General features: G+C 39.8%; 3 protein-coding genes across 3 annotated transcripts; all 3 read right to left on the reverse strand.

Moving 5' to 3' along the window:
* Positions 1 to 2595: 2595 nt before the first annotated feature.
* Positions 2596 to 5324, reverse strand: LOC101160463 (mediator of RNA polymerase II transcription subunit 28). The gene is made up of 4 exons (XM_004065947.4): positions 5113 to 5324; positions 3418 to 3484; positions 3220 to 3332; positions 2596 to 3120 (listed from the first exon to the last, which is right to left on the reverse strand). The coding sequence occupies exons 1-4, from the start codon at positions 5269 to 5271 to the stop codon at positions 2917 to 2919; spliced, it is 543 nt and encodes a 180-aa protein (XP_004065995.1). The 5' UTR covers positions 5272 to 5324; the 3' UTR covers positions 2596 to 2916.
* A 734-nt stretch (positions 5325 to 6058) lies between these two features.
* On the reverse strand, positions 6059 to 14675 carry LOC144994195 (cytosol aminopeptidase-like). Its single transcript, XM_078951091.1, has 13 exons — positions 14433 to 14675; positions 14187 to 14302; positions 12705 to 12759; positions 12517 to 12622; positions 12043 to 12202; positions 10006 to 10170; positions 9775 to 9933; positions 9560 to 9684; positions 9220 to 9308; positions 6947 to 7049; positions 6727 to 6806; positions 6530 to 6642; positions 6059 to 6443 (listed from the first exon to the last, which is right to left on the reverse strand). The coding sequence occupies exons 1-13, from the start codon at positions 14523 to 14525 to the stop codon at positions 6257 to 6259; spliced, it is 1551 nt and encodes a 516-aa protein (XP_078807217.1). The 5' UTR covers positions 14526 to 14675; the 3' UTR covers positions 6059 to 6256.
* A 1258-nt stretch (positions 14676 to 15933) lies between these two features.
* LOC101159970 (clarin-2) lies at positions 15934 to 18695 on the reverse strand. Its single transcript, XM_004065945.5, has 3 exons — positions 18296 to 18695; positions 16510 to 16689; positions 15934 to 16403 (listed from the first exon to the last, which is right to left on the reverse strand). Exons 1-3 carry the CDS (start codon positions 18546 to 18548, stop codon positions 16135 to 16137), a joined length of 702 nt encoding a protein of 233 aa, XP_004065993.2. The 5' UTR covers positions 18549 to 18695; the 3' UTR covers positions 15934 to 16134.
* Between the last annotated feature and the right edge of the window lie 3668 nt (positions 18696 to 22363).

Genomic DNA, 22363 nt, shown 5'->3' on the forward strand with positions numbered 1-22363 from the left:
TATATATTTTAAGATACTTTATTTTTCTAACAGCATATTCTATTTTGGATATTTTTCTGATTATGTGTTTTTTTTTATTTGAGATAATTCAATAAGTCTGAATTGATGGCATTGACTTTCCCTGCTGATGTTCTTTCTGATTCATTGATGCTGGATTTTGTATGTTTATGCTTTGTTCAATAAAGTTGGAAAAAAAACAACAACATAGATTTACTCTCGCATTTTCTCTTTTCTCTTTTTATTTTTTTGTTTCTTTTTATTTTTTATTCCCTTTTGTGTTTGTTATTAATAATTAATATTTTTTAAATAATGTAACACGTTTGTTCTGTATTCAGAATTCTATTGTACATTATATGTGCATAATTGTTGTATTTTCTTGTTTTGTATGTTGCAATTGTTCAATAAAAAACAAAAAAAACACCTCAGAAATAAACCCCGGGATGTTTGCTTTAAACTTCTTCACAGATGCTATCTAGACAAATCCTCACTACACATAGACTTTGATGAAAACTGCTCCTTTTGAAAATTAGACACAGAAACAGTCATACATCTATTCTGGAAATGCCCCCAAACAGCAACTTTTTTGGAAAGACTTTACCTCTTTTGTTCAATGTAAAATTTATAAAAGATTTGATCTGGTGTACAAAGATATATTATTTGGTTTTTATAATGTTAAAAATTAACTCATAAGGGAATATTACTTAATTAACCCTTTAATAATATTAGCCAAATTTCATATTCATAAATGCAAATTTTCTGGGGGAAAAAAGCCCTTATTCAAACTTTTTATGATTGAGTTAAACCAATATATTTGAACAATATAAGAGCATTTGACACTCTGGAATTTTTTAAATGTACAGAGTAGCAACTTACTGCTTCTACTGCTCTTGTTTAAAATCTTTTTATTTTTAATTTTTTTAACCTCTTTGTTCTTTATGTTCCCCTGGCACATTTTTTTTACCCTTTTTGTCTATCTGTGTACTTTAAAGTTGAGTCGATTTTGTACTCTTATCCTGTATATCTTCAATAAAGATTTTTGAGGGAAAAAAACATGTCATTTCAAAAAAAACGATTAACATCGGAAAATCTTTTGGATTAGTTATACAAGTTAAGTCTCGCATTTTATTTTATTGCCCTGTGAATGTTTTATTTGGTTATTCTTTATCACCAGTTTGTTTAAAAATAATGTTACTCTTTTTTTTTTGTTCTCAATTGTTAAGAATTTCAAAAAGGGTAAAAGAGTCATGTGGCCCTGGAGCCTCAGGTTGCAGAATCAGGTTTAAATGATCATTTTAAATTGGACTGAACCTGAGTATGGGTTTTTTTGTCGCCCCTCTGTAAAATTAAATCAAATCTTTTTTTTTTGACAAACTAATTTTTATTCTTCATTTTGTTGTGGTATATATTCAGAGTATCAGTCACGTTATTTTGGAGACAGTGGGTCTGAGAGACTGGCAGCAGGCAGCGCTGGAGGAAGCCGAGATGAAGATTCTAAGGTACTTTTTTTTAGGATGGATAAGATCAGGATTGAATCCATCTGAGGAACAGATCATGTTAGATGTTTTTGGAGATAAATGCAGGCAAGTAAACTGAGTTGGTTTGGACACATTGACAGGAGACACAGTGATTCTGTCTGTAAAAGCATGCTGAGGATGAAGCTGAAAGGTCCAGGAGATCAAAGCGGAGGTGCATGGATGAAGTGAAGAACGGCAGTGGCTCAGGCAGTTGAGCAGGTCGGCGGTTCAATCCCCACTCCCCCCCAGCCAACTGTTGTTCTGTCCTTGGGCAAGACACTCCACCCTCCCTGACTCCAGTTTTGCTCCACTGGTGTGTGGATGTGCATGAATGTGCCGGTGATGGTCAGAGGGGCAGTAGGCGCGTACAGGCAGCCACGCCTCTGTCAGTCTGCCCCAGAACAGCTGTGGCCACATCAGTAGCTAACCATCACCAAGTGTGAATGAGGAGTGAATGAATAATGGACACAATGTAAGTGCTTTGAGGGTCTGGAAAAGCACAGATTAAATCCAACCCATTATGAGTGAGGAGGATGCAGACAGAACCAGATACTTCACTGTAGCTGCCCCTAAAAGGAGCAGAAGAAAAGCCACGAATTTGAAAATAATCTGCTTTTTTAATCTTAATGAAATCAATTTTGATATTTAAAAGCTTTCATCTACCCAGATGCAAATGAAGCATCATGAGCTAAATTAACACAGCAGATATAGTCTCAGTCACATCACACATTAGAGAATCAAAGATCCCTTCCATACATTTAAAAATGCAGTTGTAATGTGATCAGGGGTTCCTGTTGGAGAGCTATGTCCCCATGGTCCATCTGTGAGGATTTTTGTCTGACTGTACCAGCAGTGACCACGCAGGAGCTGCGAAGTCGACCAGAACAAGTCTGCTGTAGTGCGAAAATGCTGCGTAGTTTCCAGATAAACAGACTGTCAGGCATAAATAATCAGGACCTCATGATGCGGCTCCCGACTATTCTGAGATTACTGATTTACTTAAAGGATAAAAAAAGCATCCTTGCATGTGACTATAATACAGTAGCATGACCAATACCTAAGAAAACACAGTAAGAAAATGTTTAGGGCAGATTCAAAGTACAAATTTTATTTTTACACAAACATGTGACTACAGTAAACATTTATACACATTGTAAGTATGAAAAAAAAGAAAATGTATGGATAAACCTCCCGTATGTTCAACAAATGGAGTGATAAATGCAGATCTGCATTTCCTGTCACATCCAGTCAGCTGTGACACACACAAGTCCCAGAACATTGTGGATTAAATTATTCTGACATAATCCCACCCACACCTCCACAATGAGTAACTCATTCCATTGCTTTTGTGTTTCCAGTCATCAGTCTCACATTTGAAAACATGGCCTTTTGCGTGTGGGTGTTAGTTAGGCTTTAAAGGAGCAGGGGGCAGGTTTGCAGAGGCCTGCTCCAGAAAGGCCAGCGGTCCAGGAGGGGGTAGGTCTGTAGGCTTGCGATGCTGGCCGCTCACATCCTCCAGAACTTGTTGCCAGTGGTGCAACTTGGCCAAATGCTTTTGTACCAGCTGTTCTTTCCTCTGTAGCTCATTACGTAACTCTGACACATCCTGAAGTGAGAAGAAGAAAAAAAAAGAATGAACTTCATAGGAGAAAAGAGTTTGATAAATTGATTTAAAAAAAAAAAGCTAATCAGTGTAGCAATTTACCTCTTTCACCACCTGCTCTGGTTTCTGTACGGACAGCTGGAGCCTCTTTTGTAAGAAGAAGCACTCAGTCTGGCGAGCTACATCCAGAAACTTTTGTATGCACTGGTCCACACCTACAAAAGACAAGTTAAGATGGGCCTTAAACACCGGGTTAACATAAGAAATACAGTCAATGTTCAGCATCAAGATGTAACCTACCAGTACGTATCTCCTCCTGATCTGTTCCGTTAACATAATCTTGGCTTACCAAGGACGCAAAACAAGCCTACATGATAAAGAAAAGCTTGTTTTATCTCCTTTTCTTAAAAGTGGGCAGGTGAGATTACTGTGTCCACTACATTCAATAATAGTTTTTTATTGCAAAGAAAATGAGCAGGACAAAAAAGAAGGGAAGTTTCTCCAATACCCTTTTCCACAATGAAAAACAACCCGTAGGTCACCCTTCCCTTTTTTGTACAAGAAACTTTTACAGTTCTCTTGAATTACCTTAAGTCACAAAAATTAAATAGCAAAATGTACTAATTATTTCTAAGGTTTCCCTAATTTTGTCCCGTTCTCCCCTTTAAAATATGATGCATCTTTTTGGTTTACAAAATCATTTGACATTGAACTTTGACTCAAGCCAAGCATTTAAGAAAATGTCTCAAACTAATATGGTAAATTGTCTGCATGTGCTTGGTGCTGAAAGGTGCCAAGTGGATTGGTAAACATGGTAAACTTTGCTAACAGCAAAGGATAAGATGCACAGAAATACATGTTTACATACTAAAATACTTAAAGACCTCCTTCTCTCAATAGTCTCCACTGGCCCAGATTTGATAAATAATACATTATGAGTACATAATGAACATGATTAAGAAGAAAAAGTTTAAAACTGTTGCAGAATCCCCAAAGAAAAAGATTTTATGACATGTTTTGCATTAACTAGAAGGGGTAAAATTAAGTGCGTTTTTAGAGCAGACTGATACCAATATTCTTTATGTGTCGTCACTTGTTTCTTAAATAGACAAAATCTTGTAGTTTTTAGGTCATTGTTTTGTACAAGTGAAATTCACAGAACACATCATGATCCAATAAGGGAAACACATAACTCAATACAAATGTCTCCATTCAGCTACAGTACGTAAATGCTGGAGGAGGAGCCATGCTGGACATACAGGAATATGTAGCAGAATATTTTTAATATTTCTAATCTAAAGACCACAGATGACATTACATTTAAAGCTTTTTAACCAATGTTATAAAATGGATCTGAATATTGATTTAATTGACTGACAGCCACATCCACGTCCGTGTGCTGCTTTGCTCTCCGTAAGACTTGCCTTGATGACATTGTGTGATAGTCAATGATGGGCATGATACTGAGGGACAGCATGAAGACGGAAATATTTAGCAGTTTCTTTAAACGGGTCCATCAAGTCAAAGGAATGGATCCCAATTTGTTGTTTCTTTCAGAATTACGATTGAAATATTTGTTGTTCAGTCGGTAGCAACATTTGAATGAACCTCTGGACATTACTTTGATCAGAAATGGCTACGAATCGATAGGAAGGGGAAGCTTATTGATCAAGTTTAAATAAGAACAACTACACTATGCCAAACAATGGATTGTAAATCTCTTTACCAAGAACAGATAGGCTAGCTAGCCAATCCACTTGTTAGCTAACTAACTAACTAGCATGTCACGGCTAGTTAGCATAAATAAAAAAATAGAGCATTTATCTCTGCAGAGCAACACTGAAGGCAGGCAACAGTTTACAGCCAAGACATCACAGTATAACACAACTATAGTCTACAGATATGAATGTATCTGGTCTCCCAAATCTTGAAACGCGCCTTTTCTGTGATGGTTGCGTTGCGAAGCTAACAACACCTATAAGAAGAGCAACCTACCTCGAAAGAAGCTTCCAGTTCATCAACCAGTGTGTTGTTACCCTGAGCTCGGGCAGCACCCATGGGAAAGCCCGGCTGTCCAGGTGCACCAGGTCCCCCGACAGGATGGGAACCAGTCAGCTGCTGGCCGGGAAACATTCCGCTTATGGAGGAAGCCATCTTTACCTGTGTTGCGTCTCCTAGAGTCGCGCATGCGCCCAACCCAATGACCCTTATTAGCACTTCAATGTAACCCCTGACTTTATTCCAGTGACATGATAACAATCACAGCTACTTAACAATTGCTGACAAAAACTAAGATTTATGTATGAGTAAGCGTAAATAAAAGCCAACACATACAGGCAAACTCTGGATGAGTCGAAGTTAAACTATTTTAGAGTTAATACAGAGCCCATGACCTGACATGGATAAAAAAATAAATAGATAAATAAAAAAACAACAACAAATTATTTCTTAAGAAATAGTAATTCGTTCCCTCGAAATAATTGTGACCTTTTACACGCCCTGTATTTATAACTGGACATAAACTAAAATGCTTTCGGTTACAGTTCAAGAAAGATTAAACTGAAGATGTCAATAGATGCAAAAGTAAAAACAGAACATTTATTAATATGATAATAAGAAATTAACGCCCCAAAGAAAGTACACAACCATAAAAATAGACCTGTGCACAAATAAAAAAGAATTAACCTTTTTTTTTTCAAATATGGCAGTTTGAAGGTCTTTCCTCACCTTTGTGCTGTTATAGTTCAGTCAAAAGACATTTATTTAATTCATTTCTCAAGAGAACTCCTAGCCTTCAATTTGTTTTAAATTAAAAGGAGTATATTAATACATCATTTTGACATTTTGAATTAATCTCATTGTATATAAAGATATTAGGAACTTGCGTCAATCTTTAATATAGTTTAAATCTATGCACAGTAAAAACCACGATATTGCCAACTAAGTCATACATTAGACTTTTATTAAAAGTGAAACACAAAATGTCGAACAAAATATTGCTAAAAATACTATAAACCACAATTTCAACCAACCTGTTGTACTAAACATGTTTGTGTGTTTGTAGCTTTTATATTGAATTGTTCCTCTGCATAACGTTCATACATGTCTTGGGTGTGAAACCTTTTGGTTTCTCACATCCTCAGCCATCATGGGCCAGACTTGCGGCGAACTCCACCAGCGTGCGCGTTGGTCTTCCAGACATGCCTTTCCTCAAGTAGGGAATTTCATCTTTGTTGCTCATCACTCCAGCGATGTCCAGATGAGCCCAGTGAGGAGCTGTGACAAATTCCCTGAGAAACGCCGCCGCTGTGCATGCGCCACCAGAGCTGTCAGGAAAGCAACGGTCATCAGACTGAAACAACCTCAAACAGACTCTTCAGTGGAATTTGATGAGCGGCAGGGAGACGCGTACCGACTGTACTTGCCGATGTTGTTAAGGTCAGCCAGCTGGCTGTCAGTCACCTGCTTGGTGTAGTGTTGGAACAGAGGCATCCGCCACACTCTGTCACCTGTCACAACACTAGCCTATACATGCACACACCATTCATTACTCAACAGAGGAAATACAAGAGTGACACATTCTTCTGGTGTATTTTGCACTAACAGTACCTTGTGCAGCTGCTCCCAGAGCCAATTAGAATTTGTAAAGACACCAGTTGCTGCTGAGCCGAGGGCTACATCCATTGCACCTAAAAACATAAGCAAGTGTTTTATTTTAATCACTATCATATATCACCACATTTTAACTTTTACCTCCGTTGAGAGTTACTGTGAAGGCTAAACAACTTTTCAAAAGAGAAAAAAAGAGAAAAACGAAAAGAGATCCTACCTGTTAAAGTGGCGACATTGACAATGGCTCTGGGGTTGAAACTATGTCCATAACACAGAGCATCAGCGAGAATCAGTCTGCCTTCAGCATCTGTATTATCAACCTATCAAACAAAAACAACAACAAACAAAAACCCAGTTCAGCTACAAATGATAAGTGGCATGGCACTATTATACCATCTTCGAAAGGCCCAAAGCGCTTTACAGTCGAATAGTCTCACACACACACCAGGCGTGCGCACGCACACACACTGATGGCGGCTCTGCTGCTGAACACTGGCACCAACCTATAACCACCAAGAGCAATGACGAGTTAAGTGTCTTGCCCAAGGACACTTCGACAAATGGGCGGGCAGGGCAGGAATCGTACCTAGGATCTTCAGATCAGAGTTCACCCCCCCTATTTAGCTCAATTAATCTCCATCCATCCATCTTCCTCCACTTATCCAGGACCAGGTTATGGGGGCAGCAGTCTAAGCAAAGATGCCCAGACTTCCCTCACCCCGGCCACTTCCCCCAGCTCCTCTGGGGGTACCCCGAGGCGAGCAGAGGCAGGCCAGCAGAGAGACGTAGTCTCTCCAGCGTGTCCTGGGTCTTCCCTGGGGCCTTTGCACAGTGGGACCCGGAACACCTCTCCAGGGAGGCGTCCAGGAGGCATCCAGATTAGATCCCCGAGCCACCTCAACTGGCTCCTTTCAATCTGAAAGAAAAGCGGTTCTACTCCGAGCTCTCCGCAGTTTACTTAGTTTCTCACCCCATCTCTAAGGGAGCGCCCAGCCACCCTACGGAGGAAGCTCATTCCAGCCGCATGTATTTGGGACCTTATTCTTTCGGCCATGACCTAGAGCTCATGACCATAGGTGGGTATTGGAACAAAGATCGACCAGTAAATTGAGAGCTTTGCTTTTTGGCTCAGCTCTTTCTTCACCACAAAGGACCGGTACAGTGACCGCATAACTACGGATGACGCTCCAATCCACTTGTCAGTCCTCCTCCACCTGGGGCAGGGACACTCCACCCACCAAGAGCTGGCAAACTAACTTTCTCCAGTCGAGTACCATGGCCTCAGATTTAGCGGTGCTGACCCTCATCCCAGCCGCTTCACACTCTGCCGCAAACCACCCCAATGCCCGCTGGAGGTCCTGGCTCGATGAAGCCAACAGGACAACATCATCTGCAAAGGGCAAATACTGTCGTCCCCAAACCAGTCCCCCTCCGGCCCCTGGCTGTGCCTAGAAATTCTGTCCATAAAAACTATGAACAGAATCAGTGATAAAGGGCAGTCCTGCAAGAGTCCAACATGCACCGGGAACAGGTCTGACTTACTGCCGGCTATGCGAACCAAGCTCTTGCTCTGGTCATACAGACACGGACAACCGTCAGTAAGGCTCCCCGGACCCCATACTCCCAGAGCACCCTCCACAGGACACCACGGGGGTCGCGATCGAACGCCTTCTCCAAATCCACAAAACACATCTGGACTGGAAGAGCGAACTCCCACAAACCCTCCAGCACCCTAAAGAGCTGTACAGCTGGTCCACTGTTCCACAACCAGGACGGAAACCGAACTGTTGTTCCTGGATCTGAAGTTGGACTCTCCTCTCCAGTACCCTGGCATAAGCTTTCCCAGGGAGGCTGAGGAGTGTGATTCCCGGTAGTTGGAACACACCGACAAATGCGTCCCCCGGATTGGCATCACCGGGACCCCATTATGGAGCCAGGCCTGGGGTTGGGGCTCGCAGGCGAGCGCCTGGTGACCGGGGCTCTCCCCACGGGCCCCAGTCGGGCACAGCCCGAAGTAGCGATGTGGGACCACTCTCCCATGGGTCCACCGCCCATAGGAGACCTCAAAAGGGGCCAGGTGGCAGTCAGAGGCGGGTGCCTTGGCGGCCAAAAACCCAGTCATGGAACTTGACTGAACAATTATTTATATATAAATAATGAGTTGACAATTGACACATTTACAGATGTTATTCTGACAGCTAACCTTCTGAACATCAAAAATGCATATCAAACCTTGGAAATAAACAAAAGCATTGACAAATATATGAAAAAACTAAATATGACACATCCTCAAAGTTTTCATTTTACCCAACTGCATTATGGTAGTCAAAACGAATTCTCATCAAAATGATCAACAATATTCATACTATATGTGTAGTAAAAAAAAAAGAGAAAAAAAACGGGCTAAAAAACACTGGGGCATTGCATACCGATTAAAAATAAAACATTTTTGTGGATTGCATTCAGAAGTGTAATTACAGCTCCACCCACCTGGATGGTTTTCCCATTCTTGGCAGTAACCACATCACCGGGTTTGGTAGCCTTTCCACTAGGCATGTTCTCACAAAGTGGAGCCAGACCTGAGTGAGTCACAGCAGACAGTATTTCTTTGACTTATTCAAACTCTCCTTTATGGCTGCTATTAAACTATGACTGCTTTTTGTTGCTTTTCTGTTTATTGTGTGATTCTTTAGTGGTGGTAGCACACCCCATCATTCTGAAGAGGTTCTTACTTCTTTGAGGAATCTCCGTTTATTTTCTTTAGACAAAAAAAAAGTTTTCTAACTGAAACCAAACCATCTTGGAGAGTTTTTGCCACCAGGGAGCTCACCAATAATGTTGACTGGCAGCTTCAGAGCTGCTGCTGTGACGATGGATGCACACACCGTGGCAGCTCCACCCATGTCGGCTCTCATTGCGTCCATGGAGGGAGAGGGCTTGAGGGAAATACCACCGCTACAAATACAGAGAGCAAACAAGTCGTTTCAAGGACATCAAATAGTTTTTATGCATACAAGTAGGTACAAAAAGATGTGAAGTGTTTACCTGTCAAATGTGATGCCCTTGCCCACGAGCAGCAGGGGTGGCTCTTTACTGTCAGGTGACCCGTTGTAATGAAGCTCCAAAAAGACCGGAGGCTCCTCTGAACCTTTGGACACACTGAGGAAGGCTCCCATCTGCTGCTCCTTGATCCAGTCCTGGGCTCTGAAAGCAAATGATTTAATTGTTGTCATATTTTCTTTTTTGCTTTCCAACTAACACACAGACAATACTAACCTCTTATTGATTGTGACTCGTTCGGCATGTGGGGCTAGTTTCTCCTCGATAATGTTGGCAAAAGCAGTGGGAGTCATGTGATTGGCAGGAGCCTCCATGAGAAGTCGGGCCAGATTTTGGCCCTCAGCATAAGTAATACCCTTCTCCCAGCCTTCAGCATCAGCACTGGCAAAATGAAAAACGTTAGGCAAGGCAAGATTATTTGTAAACCACATTCTGGGTTTAAAGAAAATTCAAAGTGCTTTACAGAAAACATTAAAAGAGAAATTTGAAAGCCACTGAAATACATTTTTAAACAAAGTTTAATGAAAGCTTAAAGTAACTGTGGAGATGTCAACTTTTGAATAAAACTAATCAAATTCAGCTCAGAGTAGGTGGGTCTTTAAAAACCTATTCTGATGAAAATTGATTTTTTCTTTTTTTACATGTTCTTGTGGCACTTTTTCTGATGATGAAGGACATATCGAAAGCAAATTAAGCCAAAAATTGCATTTCTGAGTATTTCTTTATTTAAATCATGATGAATCAGGAGCAGACGAAAAACAGCAATTTGCAAAAAACAGAAGAAAAAAAAGAGTGTAGTTGTTACGTAGAAAATAAGCTGGGCAGAACACAAGCTCCCTGCTCCACTCCATTCTGATGCATCCACTTGCTGACAAATGGATCAATATACGTCTTTGTTTTCCTCGTCTGAGCTGACATCTGGCTTAAAACCGTACAGCTGGATAGCTCCAATATTGCTCACCATTTCTGTTGGACCGGTAATGTTAGGTTGGGGTTGTGAAGGGCCGTAAGCTAGCAGGAGAGAATGTAAACAGATGGGTGACTGGAAGTGGGGGTGGGGTTGCTCCACGCCAACGGTTCCGCCTACAATGAAGTCGAATTTCTAATGATTTACCAGCGCTCTGTGGAAACTATGTTCAAAGGTTTTTTGAATTTAATACATAAAACGGCACAATTATAATTAAAAGCACACTTTGAATGCTTTTACATTGGATCAAAAGATGATCGGAGTGGGACTTAAATATGATTTTAAATTTATTTTTTTTATTAGTGTTTCTGCTGGTCTCAGGATTTCCAGAAGTCTGTTCCAGATATGTGAAGGATAGAAGCTGAAAGCAGCTTCTCCGTGTTTGGTTTTGACTCTAGGTACTGACACAGTCCGGATCCAAATGACCCAAGAGGTCTGGCTGCTACATACTGGGTCAGGAGGTCAGTGATGTATTTGGTGCTACACCCCTCAAAGATTTACAAACCAGCAACAGAACTTTAAAGTTTATCCTCTGGCAGGCAAACAGACAGCCAGGCTGTGTAAAGACCTCAGAACGGGACTCACGTGGTCTACTTTGTTGGTACTAGTGAGAACCCAAGAAGCAGAGTTCTGAATAATCTGCAGTTTTTTATCGCTTTTTTGGTAGTCCTGTAAAAGCACTGCTACAGTTGTTTAGTTGTCCAACGATGAATGAGCAAACTAGTTTTTCCAGGTTCTGCTTAGTTTTCTGATCTTTTCTCATTGAAATATTTTTGAAGTCCCACTCCAACCATCTTTTGTTCTACTTTGAAATTCTTTCAACTGTCATTATGCCGATTTTAGCCAAAATCACAACACTTGCGTCATTTTCATAGTTTCTGCAGAGCAGCAGAAAGACTTAGAAATTCACCTCTGATTTGTGGGCAGGGTGTAGCAACCCCACCCCCCCATCCCTTCCCTGTTGGGGTGCAGAGCACCCCAGTGTATTTTCTATGCCATGAATAAAATCTTTCCCAACTGGCATTTTTTCCCACACACGTCTTGAACAAAAAAAAACTCATTTTAAATATATGTACTCTGAAAAATGCCACAAGAAGGTGTTAAAAACACAATTATTATCGTAGTGGGTCTTGAAGATGATAGTAGGCTGATGATTTTTTTGACTGCCTTAAGGTGTTCATCAAAATTAAGGACAGTCCATCACTGCACCCAAGTTTCTGGTTTATAATGAGCACAAAATTAAGAATGCTCCATTAAAATCACAGAGGAAGGCTCTTTCAGGGTACCTTCCATGGAGCTGCAGTGATACTTTGGTTTTCTTCTTGGACTTTAGTTGGTCAAAGTGAAACAGACCCAGCGTGGCTCCTTCTGCCGCCGACTGGGCATCGCCGCACCCGTCCACCTCAACCGAGTTCAACTCTAGTTCCTGAAGTAACTGGCAGCCAGCTGGACAAATAAAAAAATAAAAAATAAATAAATTGATACTTAATTTATCCCACAATGGGGAAATTATGACCCATCCCCTGGGGGAGCGGTGAGCTGCAGTGGCGTTAAGGGCATTGCCCATCACTGGGTGATGTTAATTGCTCGCCACTGATATTGCAGTACCATTGCTCATTCGGGAATTCTGGGAATCGAACCCTGGATTGCTGCATGACAACCTCTCACCTTACCAACCGAGCTACCCGGTCGCCGATCTTAGGAAATCTCAGGAAAATAAGGACTAAGTGTACGAGTCCACTTGAAGAACTATGTCTTACCAGCCATTCCTTGTCTAATGCTCTCCTTGCTGGTGTCCCAGTTCTCAGCCCCACACACACCTGCATCGTTTTTGCCCAAACCAACTACTGCTACACATGGGAAGTCCTGCAGAGAGAACAGCAAAGTTACCGTACTCAGAAGTCAGAAAGACAAAAGGTTTAGGATACTAGTGTGGCATATTTTATACCTTGTGAATTCCATAAAATATTCTGCTTTTGCCTTTTTTGAGCTTTGGTCCAGAGCTATAAAAACACATTTTAGTAGCACAAATTTTAGTATTTAGCAAATAAATAAAAATTTTTATAATCCATATTCCAATAAAGTGAGAGCATTTTCAAAATGAATCCCCACTATTTTCATTTTTCATAAATATACTTAAATACAGCAGAGATGTGTGTCCAACATGAATTTCCATCATTTTTTTGTGCTGGTCGCACACAAATAAGGGCGAATAACATCAGCCCCCCCCCCCCCCCCCCCCCCAAAAAAAGCATTCAATAATTTTTGTTTAAATATACATTAAAAATGTTTAAAAATCTTGCACAGTGCAAAAACTAAGACAAGAGATTGTAAAAAATGCTTCTCAAAATCATTCCTGAATTTTCAAGATGGCTTAAAAAAAAAGAAGATACCATTTATTAGGGCTGCACGATATGAGGAAAACTCGCGATATGCGATATTGGTGATTAATATTGCGATAACGATATAATTTGCGGTATATAAACAAATGTCAAACCAACCGAAAACATAATTTCCATTTCAATGCAACAGTATAAAAATTATAGTCCAAATGACCCTTGTCGACATAGGAGGCAAACATCAAACATAAAAGGGCTCATTTGATTGATCAACAGCGTAAACGGGTCCTTCCGATTGGTTAAATGCATAAAGGGATTTATTTCATTTATTCAATATTTCAAGCTGCCATGAGTTTGTTTTAGCACATTTAACCCTTGTGCTATCTTAGATGACCCCCCCCTTACATTGAAGTGTTCTCCCTACCATGACAAAGGTGGATAAAGGTGGAAAGATTTCATGTAATCCATGGACACCAGTGAAGATCACAAATCATTGAAGAAGAAAGGTTCAGTGCACTGTCTAGTGGGTCTAGATGACCCAACTCCCAATGGTAAAGTGCCTAGGATAGCACAAGGGTCAAGGTAACCATTTATTGCGATTTTCGCCGTCTTTTGCGGTATGCATATTGCACAGCTTGATGTCGCGATAACGATAAATTTGCGGTATATTGTGCAGGCCTACCATTTATTATTAAAATTGTGTCTAATTTATTTGACCTACAATGCCTAATGCATGTTTTCAAATTACGTAAAAACAAATTTAAACAGACTGGCAGTCCTGTGTAAAAACAACAAAAAAAGTTTCAAGGAAACTATCGTTGAACAATTGTTCAGAGGTAGGGAAGTTGTTTTCACCCATAAGTCAAAGTGATATGCACGTCTTAAATGATCAACTTGCAACCATTGACTTGGCAGTTACAAAATCTATTTTCAAAATTGAATAGTCATTTGAGAATTTCACATCACTTGTTCTTGTGGGTGGAAAAAAAACTTACATACAGAAGCAAGCAGAAGCTCTCAACAGTAAAAAATAAAAAAATAGGCTAAATAAATTGCCACTTGAAACAAACCAGGGGACACAAAATACTCACATCTGCAGCAGTTCTGAAAGTTTTCCGGATACAGACTGATTAAAGTGTGCTGCTGCTTCTGTCAGTTGAAGGCGGCCCTCTTCTCCTTCATCCTCAAATACTCCCAGCACCAGACCCTAGAAAAATAGAAGATATTCTCTAAGCGTTCAGCCTATCTATTAAAGTTAGTGCATCGGAGGATCCACATCCTAGCTCCCCTTGCAGTCTGTTGCATTCGAGACATGATCCTGGACTAGAACTACTCACTTTCCGCTCGTGCAGGTAATTCTTTGAAGCAGAAAATGGTCTGCAGAGGTTTCTCCGGACTACTGTCTGCACAGTTCTTCCAACCAGAAGCATTGTCACCTGCGGGACATGCGTCCAATCAAAATGAAATGAAAGATTTCTAGTGTAAAGGTCGAAAATCCGCACGTGAAAGCCGGTGTCGCATGTATACTACGTCATCGACTAATCGCCGCTCTGTGTCACGTAACAGTCGTTTGTCGCCACCTGGCGGCGGACACTAATCTTGCAAAAACAAACGACAATATAAAACGCAGACAAATGATAATACATTGTTATAAATTAATTAAACTTATATAGAATTTAATAAACAATAAACTAACGATTTTATTTGAATTATTTGACAGAAAACATACAACAGACATACAATATGGACGTTTTACACATTATTTACACTCATAGATTCACCACACTGAATAATGCAGCATGTCAAAAATGCTTATTTGTTAAAGAATGATCAATCATCTTTCTTGGAAATGTGTTGTATTTGAAGATTTTTGTTCCTGGTCTTGCGCAACCAAACAATACAACTTCTTATCATGTCAAGCTCCTGAACTACACAGCTGAATTACACACCAAGCTAAACTTCTCAGTCTTATGAATTGTAATGTGAAAAAATATTATCCAATTCTGCAACTACAGAATTCTCAGTCTCAATTTTGAAAAAATACTGAAAGTTGAGCTCCTCTATAGGTGACCTTACACTTAAAGGACAAAAACCTATTTCTTTTTTAGGTCACAATATTTATTTTGGCCTAAACATCTTTCCCCATCACATTCCCTTGAATATGTTGAGTGTGTGGTCCTTTGTCTATATATGTAGCTCCTGCAATAAACTCAAGGTGATCATTAAACAGGGTGTGACCTGCCATTTCACAAAAAGAGCAATCTCTGAGACCTTACTCATCACAATTCTAATTTTAAATTTCATGCAACTTATGAATACTTCAACAAAAATATCAGTGTTGTGTCCATATTGAAGGTTTTACGCTTCCATTTACATACAGGTGCTAAAGACCAAATAAAAAAGGGCAGCTTCTTCTTCTTTTGACCCTGTTTTAGTGCTCTCCAAATTGTGCATAAATTCTAAACTGATAGCCTTGCTAATATTTTTTCCCAACAGGATGATGCCGGTATGGATGGGTGGTTAAAAAGACTTACTCTAAGAATAAACTGAACACGATGTAGTCTGCTTGCACTACATTTCACCATGTTCAGTATTGTTATTGATGCACAACAGCTGAGAAAATGCTAGCGTCAATGGATAAAGAAAACAAATGCCCAGATTTCCTGAGGATTCAAAGATATTAGTGTTTGTCAGAAAGTAGAGTGAGTAATAATGAAGTTGTTGTAACTAAAAAGGGCTTACTAATCCCCATGTTCAGTAGCTGCATGGGTAAACAATAAGTGCCTATATTTTGAGGTTTTAGAAGTTACTACAAGTATTCATTTTACATCTTTGAAATGATTCGAGAGACGTGTTTTTATTTAAAAATCTTGACAGAATTTGCATGAACAGTTGGGATGAGGCTGCTCTCAGGCAAACAACCACACAGCTCACTAAAAAGGTCATTGGCACAGAATGGGTCGCAGTCTCCTCTCAGCGTTGTGCGTTACTCTTTTCAGCCACAGGTTAGGGAAAAACAACCGATGACTAATCTGTTCCTCAGTAGAGCAGGTCCACTGAAGACACAGTGGGTTCTTCCGGCTTCTTCATCTCTGGTTTGGGGAGCTTAATGCGACTCATGGCAACCACTCCACAGACGGCAAAGTGAGTCCCAATGCTGCCAACACCAAGCCAGAAAGACCAGTCCAGAGAGTCGCCCAGAACGACAAGAACAAAAAGGTTTTCTTTGTAGTTTGCCACCCGCTCTGTCAGACTGTGATGTCTCACGGCAGCCAGGAAACACAAATCAGCCAGGGAGGCAAAAAAAGCTGGAAGCACAAGGGAGGTTCTGTCAGAGCAGGAACAGGATTTTTTTTCATAGTAAGAAAGATTCCAAAGTTTCATAAAGATCATCAGAAAAGCACGAACTCTTACCAGCTATGAAGTTCCACAGATAGAGTCCCTTGTGACCTTTGATGCTCTGGTATGGAACCTTGCGTGCATTATAAATGCAAAAGGACAGACTGACCAGTGCAAAACCCACAGCCACCAGCAGGAAAAGGATCACCATCATGTGAAGGCCACCATTCAATGTCTTCACCAGATTGGGAAAAACTGTGGAATCAAAAACAGCACAGCCGATGAAAACAGCCGAAAAGTTGAATTTAGTCCTCATAAACCTAAAATACACAACTAAGTAAGTTTAACAATTACTGGTTGTACAAGTAAAAAATTGATGTGCTTTCAATGAGAATCAAGTACGTAAAAGTTGAGCAGAACATGAGGCTTTTGCCGACCATCTGAAAGGGAGGCAACAAATCACTTTTCCCACAGTTCAGTTCAAATCGTGATTTTTGGGTCACAGTTTTGTTTTGGTGATTTGTGTATTGAAAAACAACAATAACAACAACAACAAAACTAAAAATTCAGAATTTTTGTTCTTCATTTGCCTGGGCTGAGTTGAACATATAATAAAAATGTCTAAAATATATTCCATTCCTATAATTATCTAACTCTGTCATGACAAAAATTTAAATCATTGATATGACATAAGGCTGGTTGTGCAAAAGGGTTTAGTCCCCCCTTGTCCTTCTGCAGCATTGTACTATTCCATCAACAGCAATTCAGCAAGCAGAGAGACCTCTAAGAGATTGGGGGGATGAAGTGTGAAAAGGAAAAGGCAAAAAACAAGTAAGACATTTAAAGCCACATCTATTCTTTTAATGACGCCACTATAGGATACTGTTTTGTTCTGTCATTCAAGTACTTTTTGTTTCTTTTTCCCTCTTTAGTAAAACCTGACAAATGAAAGAAAAGCCCATAACTTGTTCCTACTATAAAGTGAGTGGGTAACAAATAAGCGCATTCAACAAATTCAACGTTTTTTCCCAAGAAAAAAAAAATAATAATAATGTAGATATAATACATATGTTCATTATTTAAATGGGATTTCAGTTTTTAGATAATGATCAAAACATTTGGATCCTTGACACTGATACTGTCCAAACGTGGACAAAAATAGACAGACTGATACAACTGCTGCAGAAGAGGCCATGTTATTGTTCACCTGGGTCCTCCAACTGCTCAGTCCATCTCTGGCAGGAGGGATGCAACCATTTACTTTCTCTTCGATTTGTTTCAACGATGTCACATATGGTTTGGTTTTAAACAGAGAATTTTTGGTCTACCTACTGATTGTGTGGTTTACTGCAGATTACGAGGATCCTATTTTCTAACGTTGATGTGTTTTGAACTGTTGAAGGAAGCCAGATGCGGGAGAACATAGAACATCACACGGAGAGAACTCAGTCGTGATTTGAACCAGACCTTCTTGCTGTAAGGAGGTTTTTCCTTATTTCAAATGCTGATAGATAGACGTGTGATAAAATGGATAAATGAAACTACATAAGAATTTTTTGTCAATTGACAAAGCCTTTTGGATGAGAGGTAAAACATCTTCAACTTTAAAAACTAAGTCCAGATGACAGCCTTTAAACCCACTACTATGATGGAATCAACCTGGATGAATGAGAGTCTTTATAGTCATTGAAAATATATTTTTCTGAGTCTGAATAGTCATAGAAATAATCAGACATTTTAATAGAACAATTAAATATCAATTTGGGACTATTTATAACTGTATCTTATACAGACAGAGTCATATTGTGATAGATCTGACTGCAAACCCACCAGTTATTTAACAAAATGGGGCAAATCTTACTGTATATTTTGGAACGCCTGTTTCCTAGCCCGCACTTTTTGGTCTTTCCTCCCTGGAACAGACCGTAGTAAATGTCACCGATGAATTGGTCCATCTCTGGGTGGGACGCGTTCACTATCTCTGCCCCCGTCTTGCACAGGATCCGGCCAGTGACCCACTTCTCTGTGGCCAGGGCCACGACAAGCAGGGCCACCGAGGCGATACACAGCACCGAGGCGACCGAGAATGTTATCCGTTTCCACAGCGAAGGCATCTTATGAGGCCATTACGCCCCAAGGAAGGTAACACGACGCCGCGGTGCAACGTGGAGATCACCATGAGTTTAGCTGGAAGCTGGAAAGCATTAAAAGATCATAAAGGTGCAAATAAGAAATTGTAGAGAGCGACGGTTGTCCATGAAGCAAGAGTCAACAGGGATGGAGAAACCGAATCCACGGCAGTCAAAGTGATCCCTCACTGGGAGAAACTGGATCCTCCTCCCTCACACGCATTCATTCTCTTCAATTCAGCCATCTCATTAACTCCTGCAGGCCGACATTTTAACATGACCTTAAAAAAAGCAGCTGTAAGTCGCATAAAACATTTTAATTGTTGCACTGAACATTTACAGCTCAGAGCTTAAAGGTCACATTATGGATGCTCCATTCTTCTCTGCTCATGGTGTTGATATTGAGTTTTTTTGGGAATTTCTGGTGCCCCTTTGTTTGGTTGAAGGACGTCTGACAACCGGCCTAAGAACTGTGAACGAATTGAAACATTTCAAAAACCCAAAGCTACATTTAAGCCAGGGGTCCGCAACCTGTAACGCTAAAAGAGCCATTGGGTACACTTTCTTACTGACCTAAAAACACTGGGAGAGCCGCCAAGTTCCACCTCAATGTTTAGAAAAAAAAAGAATGTGGCTATTAAGTTGTTCATTTTTAAAATGTAGCTTTTTAAAAATGAACACACACTGAATTTTTTTTGTGTCATGTTTTTCTATATATAATTATTTCACCTTCTTTTATTTTTGACAGAAGAACAAATAAGTCCCTTTCCAAATACAACACTCCCTGTGTCAAATACGATTCTCCTTGTCGATGTGACTTTGACACTTCTGTCTTATTAATACAATACAGTCCATTCTGTTGTCTTGGGTGTTTATTTTTACTAACAGAAAATCAGGGACAAAATATTGAGTTGACTTTGTACAGATGATGAACGTGGTTGACCAAATGGTTGCATAAAAGGTCAACAGAGATAAAGAGCCCAAGCTCTCCTCTCCTCCTCCATCCAGTGTGCAGGTGAGCGGGTGCTCATCTAACCTTTCACCCAGGTGTCACGCTTTAACTAATCAAAAAAGATGAAACATGCAAAACTACAAAGTAAAAAAGGAAATGTGCAAAGAAACTACATTTTGGCCCCTATACTCCTGCTGCAGCAGATTTACTTAAAATAAAAATCCAAGAAAATCAAACTAGGTGTTTTCTATTAATACAGCCTTGGTGTGTCTTCACCCTTTTTCTCCTTTTGCTGTAAATATAAACATTGGTGTAGAATCATTATTTTTTTAATCTATATGTGTAAATACAAATATGTAAGGACTTTCCCTCTGAACAGCAACTAGATAACTGTTCGGCAGAAGATAAGAAAATGCACTTTGGGCTTATTCTAATAATAATAGATTTATTTCATATTTCACTTTCATTTATCTGATAAAAATCTAAACATAAATGACAGAGCTTAGTTAACAAAAACAAATGACCTAAAACTATGAACTCCTTATTTATTCAAATTATTAGCATTTTTCTTCAAAGACAAAGAGCCACAACAGAGTTAATAAAAGGAGCCACATGTGGCTCCGCAGTCACAGGTTGCAAACCCCTGATTTAAGGAATAACAGCATTTGGTGGGGACAGTATAATGGTTTGGGGTGGTTTATGGGCTCTCTCACACTAAATAAAAAAAAAAACCTCAATGTTGAAGGAAAGCACAATAAAAATTTGAAGATGTATTTGGTCTGTGAATAATTACATTCTGGAATGAACACTCAAAGGTGGCATTTAGTCATTTCCTTATAGCTGGTATATGCTAACCGAAGAACGAAATCCCATCCTACAACAGGGTGACCACCCCAGAGCAAGGAGGATCTACAGTCTGTGGATGGTTGCAAGTGCAAAACTCTTGTTAAATCCTCAATAAAAGTCATAATTCCTATATCTGTGCTTGCCAACTAAAAAGTAAAACTATACATACTAAATCCCCAAAAATCCGTCTTAAGTAGGACAGTACGGCCGTTGGTAACTTGCTCCCAGCTGACCATTGTTCTTAGACCACAACAAAATCAGGTAGGTAACATACACGATCTAAACAAATGTGGCCCTTTTGAAGAGAAAAAGAAAAATCCCACACATTTCACATTTATTTTTCTCATGCTTGAAATTTTCCAAAGTTTTAACAAGGGCGTGTGAAAATGATGAGGATGAAAGTTTAAAAATCCTCAAACCAAATGAATTAACTCAAATTTGTAACTCAGCAACCCTTTATACAACAATTTTGGGTCTTTTTATCCCAGCCAAAATAAACAAACAGTATTCAAACCAACTCATATCAGATGATTTGCACATGTTTCATCTTGTATTGTGTCTGAGCAAATTAGTTTAGTTAGGATGTAAAACGTGGCTACTACTAAGACAAATTTAAAAACAATAACATGCTTTATTTGGGGCAGTTTTATTTATTTGCTAAATAGATTATTTGCTAAATGATACAATAAAAACAATAATATTTATTTATCCTGCAACATTTTGTTCACAGACCCACAATCTAGGTTTGAAAACAGAAAAATGTAACTTAACTTGGATAGGTGTGATAATATTTTTACATTTTTGGTCTAAAAGTTGGACACATTTCCTTTCCATTGATCACGTCTGTCTTTGTGAAGCTAAACCTTTTAAGCAAGTAACTGGACAAATGCTTAATATTTGTTGAGACAGCTCCAATGTCTTTAAAGTCCAAAGTGACTGTCTAAAGGCCCGTACACACCGGGACGAATGTTCGCCAGGCGTTATTCGCCAGCGTTTTTCGCCACGTTTTTTGTGTTCACACCCAGGCGATTTTCGCTGACGATGAGCCGAGCGAACATGCAATTTTATTCCCTAACATTAGATGGCGCTTAATGTAAACACAAATACTCCTGTACACAAGGTGGCGCTGCGCAACTTTACGCTTCTTAAAGTCGCTTTTCACTCAGAAGAAGAGAGCAAGTATTTACGCGCTTGTCAGAAAAATACAAAGAAAACATGAATATTTCAAGCACCAGTAGCTCCAACTGGTGCTTGGTTCGGGGATATTTTAAAATGTCCGTCATTATTTCTTCGCGGCAGCGTAGACGCTACTTGGCGTCTGTCTTCTTCACTTGTATGTGTGCTCAGCAAGGCAGTTTTGTGTTTGAGCGCCCCCAAGTTGTGTTTTACTGTAACTTCAGAAGCTCCAGACACGTGTGCAAAAGCGCCATTCTCATTGGTCGAATAAATTTCGAAGCGACGCGTCAAAAAAAAAAAACGAACCCAAGGCGTTTTTGTTTTTTTTGACGCTTTGACGCGTGCCGTTTTTTCGCGTCGGTGTGCACACTCACATTGGTGCCCTTTGTTTAGTCACGGGCGTTAAACGTCGGCGAAAATCGCCGGCGAAATTCATTCCGGTGTGAACGGGCCTTAAAGCAGAGAACTTTGCAGCACAACATGTTTTCTGCAGAGGTTAGCAAGTTAGATGTTAAAAGCTGAACATGAGGACCAGTGTAATTCCTAAATGAAAAAGTAAAAATAATTGTTTGCATTTATAATTGTGATTAATTAAAGGGTACAGCTTTGTGCTGCTTTTCATGCAGTCTTTCATGCACATCTAAAACCAGATAAGAAACATAAAAAAAGAAAAGAAACCTCACAAGTTGTGCATTTCAGTTCTAAAATGTGTTTTTAACATTCATTTTTTTTATTATCGTTTTATTAAAGTCTATATTCCTACGGTCCTCATTTTGTGTGAGGTGACTTCTTCAATGAGCCACCCCACCGCCCCAGTTAACCCTTG

This window comes from Oryzias latipes, chromosome 1 (genome assembly GCF_053564925.1).
Source record: "Oryzias latipes strain Hd-rR chromosome 1, Olatipes_Hd-rR_3.1".
In the NCBI taxonomy this organism is placed as follows: domain Eukaryota; kingdom Metazoa; phylum Chordata; class Actinopteri; order Beloniformes; family Adrianichthyidae; genus Oryzias; species Oryzias latipes.